This window comes from Trachinotus anak, unplaced genomic scaffold (genome assembly GCF_046630095.1).
Source record: "Trachinotus anak isolate AG129_WGS33_773 ecotype Australia unplaced genomic scaffold, CSIRO_AGI_Tana_v1 ptg000016l, whole genome shotgun sequence".
Classification (NCBI taxonomy): domain Eukaryota; kingdom Metazoa; phylum Chordata; class Actinopteri; order Carangiformes; family Carangidae; genus Trachinotus; species Trachinotus anak.
This window is the reverse complement of record NW_027273867.1, coordinates 17,380,636-17,400,886: the sequence shown is the minus strand read 5'-3', so window position 1 is coordinate 17,400,886 and position 20,251 is coordinate 17,380,636. Positions and strand designations below refer to the sequence as shown.

Sequence of the window (20,251 nt, the reverse complement as noted above, 5' to 3'; positions counted from 1 at the left end):
GCTGTGATCCAGACCCTACTCAGTGTTTTCATTCATTTGCCGGTATTGTTTCCTAATTAGCCTCCTCTTTATAGCATTGGCTCTCATAATCTTCTAGTTTCATTTAGCCTAGTTTCTCCCTAGTTAACAATCCCCTTCCACACACACACACACACACACACACACACACACACACACTCACACCTTCAAAAAACTCGTGCCAGTGTTGCTGAGCTCCAGCCAACATGCAGTTGGAAATCGAACCACCAGATGTCCCCCACGCCTCAGTGCCTCTAATCTGTATTTTTATGAAGCGTAATGAATTTTGCTTTTGGCACCGTGTCACTGGAGCTTGGTGCATAACAGCACAGGGAGCCTTTTTTTTTTTTTTTTTCAAGAGATGAACTCAAAGTCAATATTGCACACATTTAAGTAGCAATATTGCAGGGATGCAGCAGCAGCAACAGGATGCCTCTCCTCAGATGATACATTGCTTATACCCACAGTGTGTCCTCGCTCCATGCTTGGTGCAGTTTTTTTTCTTCTGTAACTGGTGATCTTAGCCATCCTTCTTTTCCCCTGCGAGGGACAATCTCCATCCTCTGTGTGCAGCCGAGCATGAATCTGTGGCTGGGGAGCACTCTGGGTGTGTGACAGGCTGCTCGGGAGAGGGGTAATTCCGAAGGGCAGTAGAAGTAATAGGGTAATCTATTATACAGTCCAACTCTTCCGTCCTCCTCTCTTGCTCCCCCCTCCTCCTCCTCCTCCTCTTCCTCTCTCAGTCTTTCGGTTTCTCGCTGCCTCTGCCCTTGCATCAGCATTTCGTGAGGACAAATGAGAAGTAGAGTTTAACTATGCACATTGCCATTGCCCTCCTGCAGAGCCCAGCACTTTCTCAATTAAACTGGAGTCCATCGGCCCCGCCGATTCAAAGCTCACCCCCCACTGAGAGGGGAGAAGCTCATCCGCACAGACTCGCACAGACACGCACGGTCCCCTGTCCAGCAGTGCATGACCGTCACCACTGTGGTGTGTTATCATATGTGTAACCAGCAGCCATACATTTCTGACACATGTCGTGCTACACATGTTAACCAGCCACAACACACACACACACACACACACATACACACACTCAGCCTCTGAAAAGGGAATGAAAGACAGGGGATACATATGAAAATGAATAAAGTTTTACACAGAAATTCAGCTCATACAGTTTTCATCTTCACATGGAAAAAGGAGAGATTTTCAGTGCAGTGGAGTGAATTTTTTTTCTCTCTTTTTTTTTAAATGCCTTTTTTTGTGCTGAAATTGAGCACACAACAGAGCTTTAAGAAAGGGCTTTAACTTACAGCAAAGCAGGTTAGTCAGTAGCACAAGCATTTGTGTTGTTGCCACTGCTTCTTCGTGAATGTTTTTGTGCACAAACTGAGCTTTAATTTCTCTGCACTGAACTGCTCCCCTCCTGTTTTTTGTTTCAGTGCTGCCATGTTTGCGAAGGCTACTTTCCACCGTTTTTACACTTTACCATCTTCAATCAATTCTCTATTCATGTTAAGATCATTTAAAGTCGTCTGTCTCTTTTGTGTTTAAGGTCAACTCATGGCTGTGGTCCAATTAAAACCTCTCCCTCCTCCACCTCCTGCTCTATCTTCAACCCTTGCACCCCCATCACTGACATTTTTCTCTCTCCATTTTAGTCCCACCTCCCTGAGAGACAGGAAGGCAGAGAGAGAGAGAGAGAGAGAGAGAGATCTCATCTCCTCCTGCTCTTGTGCTCCCTCTCTTCCAGCACACGCTCACACTCCTTCCCTCCGATGCCGGCTGGATGCAGACTGGGGGATTTCCAGCAGCTTCCTGAGTCTGTCCTCCCTCTCCTCTCCTCCCTACCCTCCTCCTCCTCTTCCTCCTCCTTCTCCTCGAACATCCGGAGCTTCTCCTCTTCTGCCTCCCCCTTTTCTCCTGCTCCTCACCACCAGGATGTGGCACTCGGTGGCTCTGCTCCTCTCTGGATTCTCTGCTTTGATTCATGGTGAGCCTGTCTGCCTCTCTCTGTCTTTCACTGTGGTTTCAGGAATCAGATTGCAGCAGCGGCACTTTTGTCTCAAAGTGTGATTTTATAGGAAAACATGAATAGGAGTCGGTGGTTTTGATGCTTGATCGATGAAGAGCACTGGAATACAATTTTAAAGTAAAGATAAAATAAGACTCCAGAAAAAGAAAAGTGAGAATCGGACTCACCTGTTTGCTTATTTGTTTACATCTCAGGGATTTTTCATAACTGTGTTCTCATTTTTCTGCACACACATGTTGTCTTGACCTATGCATTAGATGCCTCTCCATGTGATGTTTTAACAGCCAGATTGACATCTTGTCTGTGCAGCGAGGCTGATGACAGAAACAGTGTGTAAAAGAATCAGAAGCAGCAGTCATCACATCTCATCGCTTTTCTTTCCTCATTCCACAATCCCCCTCCTGTGTGCACGTCAGGGGATCGCGCCCCCACAGGAAACAGGTCACAGATCAATTAAATTGCACATATAAATCCTGCAATCTTCCATCTTGCCCTCCCTGTTGTGTTGTGGACGTGTTGCTGTAGCCGAGCTGACGGGGCTCCGAGCAGCAGAAGTCGTGGCTGAATGTAAAGGCTGACAGTGGATGACACAGCTGAGAGGAGAGTGGGTGAACTTTCCCCATGGGCGGTGAAATGCTTTACAGTTTGTTCGTTTTCAAAAAGCCGTTTTAGGCCAGAAAGTGCTGCGAATGAAAGACAAGACGACGCAGAGGGTGAAAGTTTCAGATTATAATTCTGCAGACTGAATTTTAAAGACAGTAACTTCACAAAAACATCCAGGGCTCGGCTGCTTCTAATGGAAGCACTTTACTATGCCAGACATGCACCCTTCTGCTACTGCTGTTGCTCCAGTGGGACTTAAACCTAGAACCATTTGAACTCTGGTACTTTTCTTAAACTGTTTAAAAATCAGAAAAAAAAAAATCTGTGCAGTTTGACAATGTCATAAATACAGTACCTTCTGAATATGCTTTTCTAGCACTTTATTGATGTACACCAGAGTGTGAAATTTCCAAACCAAGAGACCAATTTTTAACGTTGCACCGAGAGTGAGAAATCATTTTATAATAATTTTATCATTTTAAAACGTTGGAAAATTGACCGTAATATAACATAAAATGATGAGTTTGGATAAAACTTGCTGGCTGTGTTATGATGGAAACAGAGGACATCCTTTACATGTTAAACTGGTTGCGTCTGCCTTTAAGCCTATTCTTTGTTTTGACAGTGTATGAACAAGTTTATTCAACATTTTATGTGTATTACCTCAGAGCTTTTCAAACAAACATAATTAGACATTCGCTATTGTCAATTATGCTCTGATATGGTTTCTCACATTTTTCTAATTAGATTCTTTTTACACTCTGCTCCCTCTGATTTCCTCTCCTCTCTGTTAATTTCCATCTGTACTTTCAGTATCATTGTTAAATATTTCAGTCTGGCTCAGGAGGTGCACCTAAATTCTTTGTTTCATTTGCAAAGCTTCAAACATAAAAGTCAAGATAAGTGTCATGACTAATGATGAAAGATCCATTTTTATTTCTGCTAATTTCATCATTAAATTTCCAGTTTCTTTCCCTTTTCTGTCTTTTTTTTCCAGTCTTGTTCTTCTAGATGTATTTATAGATAAGGAAGTTCAGTTCCTGGGGGCTAAATCTTCTGATCTGATCAGCAACATGTTTTTTTTTTCTTCTATTTTTCCCAAAGTCTCATTTAATTTCCTTCACAAGGTTTTTATTCCTTGAAGATTGGTGACATTTTTTTTCACTTCACAGGAAACACAGACTTAATCTGCCATTAGAGGTGAATGAAATTTTAGCATAGAGAGGTTTTCTCATGATTTAAAATGTGTCAGATTTTGTAATATTTAAATTCTCTCACTTTTGTCCACCTCTCCAGTGTCGGTGCAGGGTCCTCACCAGAGGAACCTGCTGAAGAATCTCCTGAAAGACTACAACCGGATGGAGCGGCCGGTGGGGAATGACTCCCACCCTCTCACCGTCGTCTTCTCCCTCAGTTTGGTACAGATCATGGACGTGGTAGGTGTGAAAATATATTTCTAAAATGTACATATATTATGTTTCTCATTTTCTCATTCATGTAATGAGGGCTTTTTCTTGAGCACCGATAATAAGCATTTGCAACCTCGAGTCTTGTTTTGATCATTAATATGGAGATTAGCTGTGACACGACCCTGGATAAGTGGCAGAAAATGCATGGATGGATGGATAGCCTGAAAAAATAAAATTCAAATCATAGTATCTAAGCATCTTGTTTGTTTATGCCTGAGCTGTGATGTTAATGACAATAATGATGGTGAAAACTGCAGGCTTTTTAAAAATATATTTGAGGATTTGGAGGTGAAAAAGTAACTTTTGGAGGTGAAAAAGTAATTTTTCTGTAATCTGTGATGAAGCTATTCTCCGCTCTGATTTACTGAGCGAATCATTTCTAAGAAAAGAAACATGCTGAACATGTTTTCATGTTTTGCAGGATGAGAAGAACCAGGTGTTAACCTCTAACATGTGGCTGCGGATGGTAAGGATCCCTGACAGACTTTGACTGTTTGAGGTGATAATGAATTTACCGCTATTATGGTTTGTTTTTTTTAAATAAAGTTTTTATATGAGCTAGTGAAAAGGAAAGACCTATACTGTGAATCCCGCAATATTCCCTCCAATACATGGATGGATTTGGGGTTTTTCAGAAAAAGCTCACATTTTTGCCAGTAAAGAAATAAACAAAAGTAAATATTTTGCCTGAATTATATGATTTATTTCTGAACTGAAAAACAGAGGGGTTAGGTGATACAGTGGCTTACCTGCAGTCCAGTCAGACACAGACTGTTACTGCGTTTGTGTGTTTAAGACTTGGTTCGACCACTACCTCCAGTGGAACCAGAGTGAACATCCCGGCGTTAAAAACCTCCGCTTCACCACAGACCAGATCTGGACACCAGACATCCTGCTCTACAACAGGTAAAACACGTCTACACATTTAAAAACACACCTCACACACACACATTTATATTTCAACAACTAGTGTCACTCCCTCTCCTGTCCTTCCGCAGTGCAGATGACGACTTTGACTCCACCTTTAAGACCAATGTTCTGGTAAACTCCAGTGGCTACGCCGAGTATCTGCCCCCAGGTGAGTCTCTCCTCCTCCTTTTTTTTGCTCCCATTCACACTCTCACTATCATTCATCCATTTCTCCCTTCATATCACTTCCTCTTCTCCCTGCGGCGCAATGAAAGCCTCTCATTCTGTAATCTCTGCATGTCTCCCCTGTTTGTACACTTGATATTAATATTCTATTAGTTTAAAACAACATCCCTTTTTACTCACCGGTTACAGATTCCCAGTGCTGAGTAACGCCTAGAAATAGGAGTCGCTGGCTTCCTTTGCTTCCTGTCTTAACCAAAACGCAAGACCCATGCAAGCCTGTGAAAGTAACGGCTCCCCTGGGTTTCCACATGTCTCTGACTTTGAATTTTCTCTGTCATTTCTTGATACACCAGATTACAGCGAGCTGAGATTGAATCCCTGGTGTTAGTGGGGGTTGAGTTGAAATTGCCCTCTGAAGTAAAAGTCGAGGATTGTGAGCTCAGAAAGCCACCCTATCAATTCTACTCAGTGGACCATGTTTATTAATAGGCTTCTGCTGAATGTAAATACAGCTCCTTAATGCTGCGATCTGGACGAGAGCCAATTAGGGGAAGGATAAAACGATAGTGCTCTGGTTTGGTACAATAAGGGGAGGAGACGTCGTATCGCAAAGCCTGATGAGAGAGAGAGCAGAAAGAGAGCGGGGGAGATGGAGTTAATGGAAAAACGAGGGGGGAAAAAGAGAAATGAAAAGAATAACCAGAAAGCCAGCTTTCTTGACTCCCTCACACAAATCTGGGTGCTGTTCCTGAGCTCCATTCAGGCTGGTTACCATCAGTAAATAAAAGGCAACAGGTCTGTGGGTGGCAGGCACAGAGCAGGAGCTTGACACACCGGTAAATTATTTAAAGACATTGTAGCAGGTGTCTTCTGCATACCATTATTTGCAGGATACCTCTTGTTGTTGCAGAGGTAAATGTGTTCTGCTGGTATGTTTGGGTTTAATGGTATAACAGGCTCATATCTAGGTTAGGTGACATTTGTAAAAATGTAATCTTGTCTCTGGGCCTTGTAATGCCTTCTTTTTCAGCGCTATGAGTTTTATTTTGAGGGCGGCATTGTGCTGCAAGAGAGAGAGAGATTGTTTCAAGCTGTAGAAAAAAAAAAATCCAGGTGTCGTGTTTGTGAATATTGCTTCAAGGTTACTGGAAATCTGTGAGAGGCAGGTTTGAAAAATATACTGCGCATGAAGGCATACAAACCAAACTGCTTTTAACTGATCAGTATAATTGGGAGGTTACTGTCTCAGGAGCTCATAATGGGAGTAATTATAAAGACATTATCCCCATTAAGCAAAGGCAAGAAGTTGATGTTAGTTACAAAATTTTATAACGCAGGGAAATTAGTGGCTGCTATTGAATTTGGTGTCATGTGTGATCAACCTCTGCTTTGAAACCAGCGACCTGCTAACCTCCTTATTCTTCTCCAATCTCCGCTTTTATTCCAGTCTGAAGGCTGATTTGCATGTCGGCAGCCTCATAATGAATGCCTTTGAGATCTGTAGGGCTTCATTGGCATTTTGGTTCTGTGTGTGCATCTGAATGTCTAAACAGGCTTGATTCATTTATTTCAGTAATTACTTTAAGGGCTGGAGTCTGCCAGCGACCACTGTGAGGATCACTCAGATTTTTCGTCTGGGGGTGGATACCAGCATGCAAGTGTGTCTTCATGATTTTGTGCTTGCATGTGCCTGTGCAGATCCCTGTGAATGCATTTATTTTGCATAATAAAAGTGGTAATCTGATTAGGGCGCTGTGCATAATCTTTTTTTTTTTTTTTTTTTTTTTCAATGTCACTGTTGATGTTTCCTTCTTTTTCTGAGGCTTAGCAAACAGCTGTGTGTGCAGGCAGTGCACAGAAAAAGATTTGTTTTTGGAGAACAGAATATCTGGAACCTGTGAGTGACAATACTGCTGCCAAGTTTTTTTTGTAGGCATTTCTTTGATGGGTTATTTCTTTGCGTTCACTTCTCCGGGCTCTAAACTCACTTTTAAAAATAAGTAAACTCTCAGACGATCTGCACAATGTTAATACAAATCCTATTGCAGTGTGCTCTCTTGGTTGTGATGCAGCATTTTCCCACCAAGTCCATATAAAAAATATTAGGTGGTCGAGTTAATAATTGAGTCTTAGAGCTGGCAAGATATGAGATGAATAAATTATTCTTTCTGACAAGCATCTTGATATTCAGGACAGGCTGTCTGCGCAACACAAGCGGTTGTCAGATCTTTCTCGTGTCACCTCCCTATGGGAAACTGCAGGGGTCAATACTATCATTTAGACAACTGATTGCTGAGCTTAACTGTCTTCCTTCTGTCCTTTTATTTCTTTTGTCTTTTTTTCAGGAATCTTCATGAGCACATGCAACGTGGATGTTCGCTGGTTTCCTTTTGACATCCAGAAATGTGAGCTGAAGTTTGGCTCTTGGACGTATGATGGCTGGCTGCTGGACCTTCAAATGAGCGATGCTGATATTTCAGGCTACATGCCCAACGGGGAGTGGGACCTAGTAGGTGAGTCAAGCGAAGCCTTTGGATTGTATCCTCATCAAAATCATCTAGTCGTGGAGCAAAAGAGTCAATTTATCTCTGTCCCTTTTTCTTCCAGGAGTTCCTGGCACCAGAAACGAGGTTTTCTATGATTGCTGTAAGGAGCCGTACCCGGATGTGACGTTTGTTGTGACAATACGGCGGCGAACGCTCTACTACGCCCTGAACCTGCTCATTCCCTGTGTGCTGCTTTCTTCTATGACCCTGCTCATCTTTGTGTTGCCAGCTGACTCTGGGGAGAAGATCTCATTGGGTGAGTGGATCAAAAACAGCTGTCAAAGATGAAATAGATGCATAAAAGGCAGCAGCAGTGGAGCAAATAGACAACAGACATGGGAGATGTGGGATTGGTAGTTTAATATCTCATAGTTTAACTTTGAGAATGTGCACACAGCAAAGTGCAGACCAGTGTGAGCTTCAATGCAAGTTCATCAACAATAAAACATGTTGAACAGTGTTTCTGTCAATGTTGCCCTCATTAAAGTGGTATCAACATAAAAAAAATATATATATTTTTTAAATTTAATCTTAAAGTTACCCTGTGGAGATTTTGCAACCATGTTTTTGTGTGTGCCCCATTTTTAATGTGCCAAAAAAACAATGAACAATATACAAATGTCAGTCTTTTCAAAAATGAAATGTCTTTGCAAAGATTTTATGAGCAAGGAAATGCATGCAGCACATTTATATATTTATATAACCCTCATAAATTTGTGTTTCCATACCAAATAAATATGGTATATTTTAAGAAGAATTTGTAATAAATGATGACAGTGTTGCTACAGTATAAGTCACATTACTGACCAATGGATTGGCTCAAAACACTGGGATGCATAGAGCATGGTATAATGGAGAGGAGTTGTGTGAAGCGTTTTAATTTGGATTTTGTAAGTTTCACATTTTGGAAAAGCAAGGAATCTACAACCACACCTGCTTCCCTAAACACCCAACCTGCCCATTAGAAAATCCTGTGCTCTTAGGTGTGTATGTACACGTGTACATGTGTATATGGCATAACTGCCTCAGACTGTGTTCATAACAAGCAAACCTTCTTTGTATAAATGCAAAAAAAATGTCACTGGAGACTGTGGGGAGGCATGAAAGAGCCAAAGGAAGAGAGTGTGGATCTGGGAGAGGAGAGGGATTACAGGATAAAACAGAAAGATGAGAAATGTGAGGAGGAGGAACAGAGATGGATGGATGTGGGAAGGTTTGGAAAAAGGAAGACAGACAGGAGGAGAATTTGAAAAGGATGAGAGAGGATGGCCCAAAAGGGAGAGGGAGGACTGATAAGGAGGGAAAGGTGGGAAACAATCAAATAGAACTGCAGCAGGCTGGAAGAGAGAGAGGGAGAGGACGATCAAACTGCAGCTGCAAATAAATATTAATATCTGTTTTGACCTGTTTAGAAATGAGTGACATTCATCTCATCAGGAAAATAAAGGCTCCAGATAATCTAAGCTCTCTGAATGGAGCTGAAAAGATAAGTTGATAAATGAAATATTTGATTGACAGGACTTTAAAGTAAAAAAAAAAAGGCCAAAAATTGTCTGTTTCCAGCTTCTCAAGTGTGAAGATTGGATAACGTTTTGTTTTACATCATAATAAAAAGACCATCTTTGGGTTATAGACTGTCGGTCACACAAAAGAAGCACTGTTTGGGCTCTGTGAAATAATGATGGCCACTTTTCACTCAGACATTTTATAGACGAAAAATTAATTGATTCACTGTGAAAATAGTCAGCAGAACAGTTGATGATGGAAATAATTACTAGCTGACTCTTTCTGACATCGTCTTTGTGCTGGTCTAATCACTCACTGAATACACAAAGAAATGTAAATAAATGCTTGGGGTTTTTTTTTTTGTAAATACTATTTGACTCTGTCTGCGAGGGAGGGGAACACAGAGGGAGGCAGCGACAGCATTATCAAAGCATCCTTAACATCAATACAGGATGCATTACGCAGCATTTCTCTACAGAAAAAAATGCCAACCCTTTCACACACGGCCAGTTAACCTATTGATGTAATTAAGGCTAGTGAATTGATTAGGAGGAGAAAGCTTACACACTGCCTTCCAGGAAAATACTCTGTCACTCTGCTTGATAGAGGAGACACGGGGACCAAGTGGCTGAGGCCTTTAGGGTTAGAGGACCATGCTTTTAAAAAGAAAAAGAAATGTCACTGCTGCATAGCAACATAAAAGCATCTTTAATTTTCTTAATATCCTTAAAGGGTGCGCATATTTTATGTCTCAGCCCAGGAGTTTAATTGAAAGCTTCTAAATTGGGACAGTTATGCCAGCGAAGCACTCCTTAAATTCTGTCTGTAGGAGAAGTGAGACAGATAGCGTGGAGGTGGATAAATGAAGATGGAGATGAGTTTCAGTGCAGGAACGTATGAGGTGTGCGTTCATGTGCACGCAAGCGGAGTTTGGACAAGTTTAAAAAAATGGCTATTTTCTGTGGAGATGGGATTTTTGCTGCAGGGGTACAGAATGTCAGAAAGTAATTCACTATACGAGCATTAGATGGTTATTTACATAAATCGAACCTGATCTCATCCTGAGTGTGGTCATTTATCAAAACATACAAATGTAGTTTCTCACAACAAAGTGCTGTGACTCAGGGGAGGAGGCGAAACCACAATATTGATTGCTAAACAAAATGTCCATATTTCTTCTATTTATCTATCTATCTATCTATCTATCTATCTATCTATCTATCTATCTATCTATCTATCTATGCAGGTATCACTGTCTTGCTGTCTCTTACTGTCTTCATGTTACTGGTTGCAGAGATCATGCCAGCCACATCTGACTCCGTCCCTCTTATAGGTACGTAATAGAAAGTGTTTGTGTGTATTGTCATGATTGACTCACGTGATCCTTAATGAGCACATTGCTCAGCAAGGCTCATGAGACCCAATTAAAACCTATGGATATAACAACATTTAATGATTGTCCGTATGAAATGAAGATGTTTTACTCGTTAGAAATACTGCATCTGCCTCCATCTGACCATGACAATCAATATTTGTCTCTGCTGTTCATTTCTTTAATAGTAACTCCTGCTGGTTTACAGTAAGAGCAACAGTCTGGTTGAGCTCTGGTGCTTTAAAGTAAAGTCAAATTTACTCATATATTTACAGTCAACAGCTACATCAGCGGCTTGGTGAGGCTGCACTTAAGCAATGTGGTGCTTTGAGCTAAATGCTAATGTCTGCATACTGACATGCATGCAACGACAATGCTAAACAGGTGATGTTTAGCAGGTGCATGGTTTACCATGTTCACCATCTTTGTTTAGCTCCTTAGCATGCTCACATTTGCCATCAAGTACTAAACAGAAACTGCAGCTGAGGCCTTCTTTAGTTTTGCAAGTATTTGGTATTATTTGGTAAACCAAAATTTTGACCAGATGACAAAAAGTCTGATGGTGACCAAAGTTACTAGTATTCATCCTCTGGGGACCGCAAACGTTTCTACAAAATTTCACGACAATCTATCTGATAGTTGTTGAGAATTGGTGAACCAACCAATGCCTACATCTACAGAGCCACTCTGCTCGCAGTTTGTCACAGAGGTCATTACAATCTGCCAAGGTTATCACACCCATTATCCTCAGACTATCAATTCAGATGGGAAAACACAAAATTCACAAAATAATACACAATCACAATTAGAACACACTACCAAGTGCTACAAAGTGATAGAGCTACAAAATGCCAGACCCCCTCCAAAAAACCCCCCAGAAATTAATTTATCCATCTGCTCGCCTTAAAATTTAATTTGCTAAATTGATTGGAGGCCCATTGCTGGAAATTATGTTTAGTGAGTTAAGATTACTGCCAGAGACCGATGCTAGGCCATGTTTGCCTAAAGACACAAATCAAAGTCAATAAGAAAAAAAAAAAGCAGAGTCATTACCATCAGAGTGTTGCTTTCAGCATAATGTTTTATTAAGAATTACTAGCCTGCTGCCGTCTTAATTTGTTCAATGTTTTTGAAAACACAATGTGGCAGCAGAGATTGGATGGAGCAGGCCTCAGGTTGACATGAAGAAATCTAACAACAAAGGTGTTCACCTTGAATAAAACAGGAAAAACTTCATGTTTCTGTGCAATAATTGGCAGCGCTCTTCTCACTGACATTGCAGTGCTTGAAACAGAAGTAAAGTAGTACAGGAACAACACTAGATGTTCAGAGGATCTTGTAGCTTTTGTCTCTGGTGTTTACTTATATTGGTCTGTCAATAACCCAGTAGAAAATGACTATGTGTAAAATCACTTGTAAAATAAAATAAATATTCCATTGTCCTATACTCTACTTCTCCCAGGTCAGTACTTTGCCAGTATAATGATCATTGTTGGGATGTCAGTCATTGCCACAGTGGTGGTTCTGCAGTATCATCACCATGATCCAAATGGAGGAAACATGCCAAAATGGGTGAGCTCACATCCTTCATCATAACCTCAGCTTGTTATATCTTATAAATGCCTGGTCCCCCTATTTCAGATCAGATACATTCCTCCTATTTTTCTCTATTTCAGTATTATTATCACTCTGCCTTTGTCAATCCCATTTCATCCATCTGTTATTGCTACCTGTGTTTCTCTGCCAGTTTCCTTTCTGTTTTTATTCTGTGACTTCCACGGCTGTGACTCATCCAGTAGTGTCAGTCTGCCTGAGTGTGTTCATCAAATGCCTTGCCACAGACTTTAACTAGAGAGCGTTTCAAATCACTCTGGATATGTGGGTGGATTCGATTTGACTCATTCCAGATTTTTCTTGACTTCTGTTGTTAATGCTAAAAATGCATCGAGATTTCTTCTGAGAAGTTTTGTTATAAGGTGAATATATCAAAAATGTGAAATATTGCAGAAAAGGTCTGAAATAATGGCATGAAATACAAAAATTATTTGGAATTGGATAAGGAATCACTGCCTTAATATAATGTATGTTCTCAACGAATAGGAACATTTTCTTAATGTTTCTGTAACATTAATTACCAAATGTGATATAGGATGGAATCATTTGTGGCATTTTAGGTTGTATCTTATTTATTGATTCATGTTTGGACCGCAAAGAAAAATTGACAGGTCTTCATTAATCGATATATGTACAAATAGCTTGGTTGTGTGAGAGTACAGATGCTGTGTATCGACACATGGCAGGGCCATTCTGTTGATGAATGGCCTGTTCAGATAATCCAATGGCCAATTAACAAGCTAATTGATGTGGTTCATATGAGGGCATCGAAACAGCACGGTTCATAATTGCAGCCGGCACAAAAACAGCATCAACAGCAGCAACACCAGGGACAGGTACCTGGCCTGTAAACATACTCTGTGGAGACTAATTGTGCAGTCATCTGGACATTAGCTTCTCATTAGATGCCAGACACCCATCTGGATGCTGTTGGGCCAATATGGCCTTTCAGAGGGCATGTAGTTTCTGTTCAAGGGAGTTTGAGGCAAAGGAAGGAAAGGAGATAAGATGAGATGAGATAAGGAGAGGAGAGGAAACAAGGAATGGAGAGGAGGACAGGAGAGGAGAGAAGGGAAGAGGGGAAAGAGGAAATAAGGAGAGAATAGAAGTAGAGGATGTGGCTCAGGAGGGAGAGAGGGGTTGTCCACTAATCATGTCAAAGTGTCCTCGGGCAAGATACTGAACCCCAAATTGCCCTCAATTATGTACCATCAGTGTGTAAGTGTGTATATGTTAGAGAAGCGCTTTGTATAGAGCAAGTAGTGTATAAAATTGTGTGTGAATGGGTGAATGTGACCTGTAGTGTTAAGGGCACTGAGTTGTTAAGACTAGAAACACGCTTTATAAATGCAGTCCATTCACCATTTAAGTGGGGAGGTAACATTGAAAGGAGAGGAGATGAAACAAGGAGAGGGGAGGGGAGGAAACAAGGGGAGCAGGGAAGAAAATAGAGTAGAATAGAACCAAGGTTTGAATCAGTACTAACTTGCGAGCAGCCTCTCTTCTTTTTATCTTAATGCTGCAGTTTATTGCTCAGCTCATTGCAGTCACCAAACAGTAATCTGACAGTCTATCTCAATAACTCCACAGCTTCAATTTAAAGCTGCCTTTGTAAGAATTGTGTCTGCTGGGAATCCAGTTAAAGCTCAAAAATCTTTTTTGCCTCAAGCACTTGGCATCCCTGGTTCTGCTTATAGAAGTGCAGCTGCATTTTGAAACAAAACGCAATGCTGGAAGCAGCACCGACGTCAGTCCGCAACAAATAAGGCTATTAGCCCGGCTTAACTGGTGTTATGTGAAGGTCAAACTGTGTAGGTGGTTTTCAGTGCTTTGCAGCTTTATTATATTTTCTTTTGCTTCCTTGTGTCCTTTCATCCTATCTTGCTCTGCTATTCCCTTTCCTCCACTCTTATTTTTACATTTTCATTTTTCTCTCTACAGGTGCAGCTCGTCTTGCTGCAGTGGGTAGCGTGGTTCCTGCGTATGAAGCGGCCAGGAGAGAATGACGACCCAGAGCGGCCCCTGTGTGCCCCGCATCTGAGGCGCTGCTCCTCTGGCTCCCAGAGCGGGAGCATCCCCAACCCTCCAGACCCAACACTCCATCCGCTGCACCCACAGAACCTGGCTCCTCTCCAAACAGGACCCCTCCACGCTGGACACCCTCACCTCCATGCCCAGTCCAGTGCTAACAACAACGGGAACCTTCTTTACATGGGCTTCCAGAGCATAGAGGACCCATCGATGCTCTCAGAACCTGTCCAGAGGAATAACATCTCGGCGGGGCCTCCACGGGTAGCAGGAAGCCCACCTCCGCACCTGCCGTCTCAGTTCTGCAGCTCCCCACCACCTCCTACCCCTAATATGGATACTGTAGGCTGTCCCAGCACTGTCTCCAGTGGTGGGGGCTTTGGAGGTGGACCTGGAGGGCTTGGAGGGTGCTCGACTGGAGGGATAGGAGACCCCCAGCTACAGGCTATCCTAGAGGAGGTGCGTTACATGGCAGACCGTTTCCGGGAGCAAGACGAGGCTGAGAGCACGGCAGACCAGTGGAAATTTGCAGGCGCTGTAATCGACCGTCTTTGTCTGGTGGCGTTCAGCGTTTTCAACATCATATGCACCATCTCTATCCTCATGTCTGCTCCAAACTTCGTGGAGGCTATTTCAAAGGACTTCGTTTGAAAGCAAAGGGGAAAAAAGAGGAGGAGAAGTGTGAAGGAATGGATGAGGGGAATTCAATAGAGGATGAAAGACGGAGTGGGCCCGGATCCAAGGAAACACAATTTCCAGCGGACTGTAGGCCCTGTGATTTGTGATTGCGAGGAACTGGGAAATAGAAAAAAAAACAAATGGTTTTCTTTGCAATACATTCTGTTTTGTAACTGAAATATAAGAAGAAAACAGATGAGGAAGGGGATCCAGAGTGGAGTTAAAATGAGATTAGGGTGAGCAGGGTGCTTTATCAGATTCTTGACAAGGTGAAATGGATTGTGGTTAATGCAAAGAGTTTCCCCTAAAAAAATTAAGGGAAAGATGAGTCATAAAGGCAAAAAGGCAGAAAAGATATCAGTCCAGTGCAAGCTCAAGTAAGCCAGCTCTTAAAGCAAGGGAGAGATTGAGAGAGTAAGAAGGTAAGAGAGGAAGGCAGATAGACAGGGACAGATAAATAAGGCAGACGTTTGGCTGTTTTATTTTCTCGAGGAGGGAAGACAGCCCTTCACTCCCACGTGTTGAAAGAAGACTGCATCGTTTAAAGTGATGTGAGGAGGAGAGAGCAGGGAGAGGAGAAAAGGGACTTTCACAAGGGCAGACAACAAAGAGTGGTCATGAAGGAATGAGACTTCATCCCTCATGACATTGGCAGAGTTAGACGGAGTAAGCAGCTTGATGTTCGGATATACAAAAGTGGACCGAAGATCAAGAACGCTGCAGCAGAGGGGAACAGAAGAGGATCTCATCTATTATTCAATCACATCTATCTAATGACTGTCAAATTGAAAGACCTCAGATAATCTTTAAGACTAATAAGCTTTTAAAGGATGAAGTCCCCTCTCTGCTCACAAACCACTGGAAAACTTCAAGGCCTTATCTCTTTGAGACGATTGCCAATCTGCAACAATCAGCAGAGATCAGAAGCTCTTCAGCAGCGGTCAGAGTTTTCAGTGCTTATCATGACTGGAAAACTGAATTAAGTGGTCATCAACAACACAGTAGCCAGAAGCAGCACTACAGTCCAGCTACCGGCCTGAACCAATAATAATTCATGAAGCAGTTCCCTAACTGTGTCTGGCAGGGTCCTAATAGACCAAGGGATCTCATTGGATTTCTTATTAAAGGTTTAATAGCTGATATGAGAAAAGAACACGAGAGGCACAAATAAGGTTAAGATCATTCAAAATCCTAAAATGAATATGGAGAAGTAACATCCCATCGAGTTTCTGCCAGATCCCTTTAGGGGTTTACCGCTTCAGGAGTGATTTCATGTTTATCTAAAATAAGAGATGAGGTTTAATAGACCTGTATTTTCATGAAACTGACTCATTGACTCAGTCAATTAAATGGTGATTTAAAAGGTTTAAATTTTAACGACTCTCCTCAGCCAAAGATCATCTGTGGCTACGACTCAAATTAGTTTGCCTTTGAGGGAATTTAACTTTTTCTTCTACTTACTAAGAGTCAGACAACTATAATTGACTTCATTGTGTCTCTGCTAGCTTTTTGAATGTAAGCTGACTGTTAGATTGAGGTTGGCCTAATTTAGTTTAGCTCAAGTCATCAGATGTTTATGGGTTCAAGTAGCAGCTTCCTTTAATGATTTAATGAAAAGGATGGCTGTCTGGCCTGTTAGCAATTTAGCATTAACATAAGAATGACATTATATCATTATATTACAATCTACTTCTTCCATACTTGCTACAGCTGAATCCAAAATCATTCACTTTTTACCATATAGGGCATTTCTGCATTTCTGATGTGTGAAATTTATGTACACGAAAAAATTACCATTGTGTGACTTGACTTGTTGTTGAAGACGCAAAATTATGATTCATAAGTTTCTGAAATCTCATTCATGCTCACTATAGAGTAATCTACTGAGTCTGTTGCATAGGGAATAGTGAATGAGGCAGTGATTACGCACACAGCCCAATATTATGAGAGAAGGATGAGTCATTGAAAATAGCTAGAGGCAACAGAAATCCACTTTTGTGTGTACCTTTAACAACTCTCCTCTGTTCAATTCAGCCCAGGTAATTGTTGTGTTCCTCTGTCACATTCTCTTCTTATAATATTAGCTTACATGTGGAACACGACCACTGATAATAATTACAGATATGTCGAGAAAAATTGTTGCAACTATACTTCTGTTTGGGTGAAAACAGCAGTAATTGTATAAATAGCAGCTGTTGTTTATTGAATCATGCACATACAAGAACCCAGCCCACGTAGCACATGTAGTTCTTTTTGCCAGAAAAGAACAAAACTGGTGAAAACAAATGTTTAGTATTCAACCCCAGATAAAGTGTGTTTCCCTGCATTTGAGTGGCTGATACCTGTGAACTGAACAAAGGTAAAGCTCAGTATTCAAACTGTAAGCAGAGACATAATTAAGTCATTCCTCATTTTTCCTGACTGTAACAGGAGGAATTCCTCAAAAACAAACAAAAAACCTTTAAAGGATAAAGGTGGAGTTTTTTATATATTTTTTTTATTGTCAACAAATCCCATAAAAAGACCTAAACCTACGACATTATGTCTGTCTCTCAATACTTTCCCACACGGTGTGCAGCACACAGCCCCATGACCATTTGCTCCTAATAAAGAAGCAATCCTTCAAAACAGGCAGCAATTATTTAGTTTCATTTATTCCCAAAAAAACCTAAGTCACTTCCTAAAACAGCTGGGTACTGTAGTTTTGATCAAACATTACTCAAACACGTAGATGGAAAGGGTACTGGAGTACTGGAAAATTGTATTCAGGTAAAAATATGGTTACTTAATTTTACTCAAGTAGAAGTGAAATTACTTGTGTATAAATGTAGTCAGATAAAAGTACAACGTAAGTCAGTTAAAATGTAATGTACTGAGTAAACTGCATTACATTTCTAAAAGATGGAGGGGGAGGGGTAAAAGTGTTATATGGTGATAATAATGATATATGTCAAAACTAGTTAATTAGAGAACATCTTTAGGCTACCATTTACAGTGGCATTTCAATGCTATATAAGTATGAGCTATTCCAGTCAGACATCTTGCAGCCTGGGCATACAACGGATAATTACAAATATACATTCAGTGGGCAGTCCTCCCATAAATCCTCCCTTAATAAAGGTTAAAATGTTTGATTAAAATTTTTGTAGGGTTGTCAAGTCAACTGTATGATAATTTCGGAGGATGTAGTGTGTGATGCAGTTGAGATGAATCACATTATTAAGAGAGATGTTTCTGTTCTTCTTTTGATATATATGAGGTGGAAAAGGATAGATCCATAGACTTGATGTAGCAATATTAAGCCACATAAATAAAAAAGCTGTCACCTCTTATAGAATTAACAGCAGAATAAAGCAGCAGAAAAGGTAGAGATGTATAAACAGCATGAACTCCACAGCGGCTACAGCCAATAAAACGCAATGTTGCTAAGCAACAAGCAGTTGTTGATGCTCTCCTCTGCACAGTGACTTACAGCAATTGGTCATTTGTTGCACTCACGTGTCTGAACATCACTCTGAGTCTCGTGCACTGAAAAATCCTCCACAATCTGCTCTACATCCAACTTCGCTGTTCATTCACTCTCACAACAATGAATATATAACTAGTCCACCGAGCCTGTCTGGTCTCACTGTAAAATATAACCAGTCCACTCAGTGTCCCTGGTCCCACTGTGCTCCTCAAAGTTTTCAAACACTGAGCTGAATGAGCTCCGAAGTCACATGATCAGGGATGATCAAAAACAACAGAACTCACTGAGAGAAGTGAATGTACTTGAAGGATTGACCGTCAGTATTTTAGCATTTAGTGTTTAACCAGATCCACTATGCATCTATTGGTCATGCAATGTGACAGGTGTGTTTGATTTGGGACACATTTGGGCCATGGTCACTGGATTAAATCCATGATTAATTGAGGTAGACGCGACCATTTTAAAAATGATTATCTATGCAGAGGTAATCTTAACCATGGCCGCAAATGACACCATAATTAATTCTACTGCATTGTTAAACTTGTTGTTTCCAACCCTGCACAAACAGAGCAAACGGTGCATTTGTTGGGGACTATTTTCAGCTGCGGATCAATACACATTTGGTGCTATAGTGAGTATTTCCAGCAGCAGGATGATGTATATGGAACTGACACTCAGTACAGTTCCCATTTTTACTGTGTTGAAGGAACATTTTACAATGTGTAACAATGTGGTTCAGTGAAGTGTTTGTAATAGTTTTTGAAAACAATGGCGCTCTATGTGACACAGAGGAAAACGATATATCAGGCTTTAGCTACATGGACAATAGTTGTTAGTGGGATAAATGCGTTTATAGTTTTACTATTTTCATGGGATTTGACGGCAATAAGAAAAATATAGCAGCCTTATCCTTATACACAAAGATCCACAGGACAAAATCTGTTTACTACATTCCTGACCGCTGCTCTCTGTCTCTAGTGGATATCCACATGCATTCTCTCACTGTGAACTGCTACAAAGAGTGTAGAGGTTGTACAAATACCTAATCTCTACACTTCCCTTCATCTCCTCTCTCTCCCTCTCTAAAGTCAAGTCTCCTAGCAGGCGGAAAGCAAACTTCCTGCCGGGGGGTTTGCAGAAGGATGTTCTCCTTCCAGCACATACTGACATCTGTACAGAGCATTTCTCATCCTGAAAATAAAGGATTCTCTCTTTTTTTTTTCTAACACCTTTGTCTGGTCTGCTCTGCCTCCTATCTTTCTGTGTTGACAGTGGCTGGCCTGACACCTAAAAAGAAGAGAAAAATGACAAAGGGAGGGGAAAAGAGGAGGAGAGAAAGTGCTGATGCGCAGTCCGTGGTGGACAGGGCCTTAATTGATCACTCGTTCAGGAAGGAGAGATGGGGGTGGGGGTGAGATGGGAGGAAGAGGGGAGGAGAGTTAATGGGGGAAAGAGGGCCATACTGGGTAATTCATCGGATTTATGAGGGACAGAGGCAGGGGAGATGGGTGCTCAGACAAGCATAACTCAGTCACAGACATCAAATGAAAGGCCACTGCAATATATCACACCACAAGGGAAAATATGTGCTACGGAAATAAACAGAAATTAGAGACATATTTTCATGCAACTATTTCTCCATCAAGTGTGGGCGATGGGTGTTGGTGTGTGGCCTTTACTGTGTCACTCAGTCAGTGTGTCAGACTGAGTAAAGAGTCAGGGGTGTATTAATAGTAGTGTGCTGGTCCTTATTCAGCCTTGGCAAGGTTCCCTGTTTGCCAGGCTAACGCTAACTCTCTCTCTCTCTCTCTCTCTCTC

At 41.3% G+C, this 20,251-nt stretch overlaps 1 protein-coding gene across 1 annotated transcript; it reads left to right on the top strand.

Annotated features, from left to right (window-relative positions):
• Positions 1–597: 597 nt before the first annotated feature.
• chrna11 (cholinergic receptor, nicotinic, alpha 11) lies at positions 598–19,654 on the top strand. The gene is given in 12 exon segments (XM_071500598.1): positions 598–625; positions 1,772–2,011; positions 2,470–2,494; positions 3,909–4,092; positions 4,547–4,591; positions 4,922–5,031; positions 5,124–5,203; positions 7,566–7,733; positions 7,828–8,022; positions 10,519–10,605; positions 12,107–12,216; positions 14,200–19,654. Coding segments are annotated over 12 exon segments (2,010 nt in total). The 3' UTR covers positions 14,938–19,654.
• Positions 19,655–20,251: the final 597 nt, after the last annotated feature.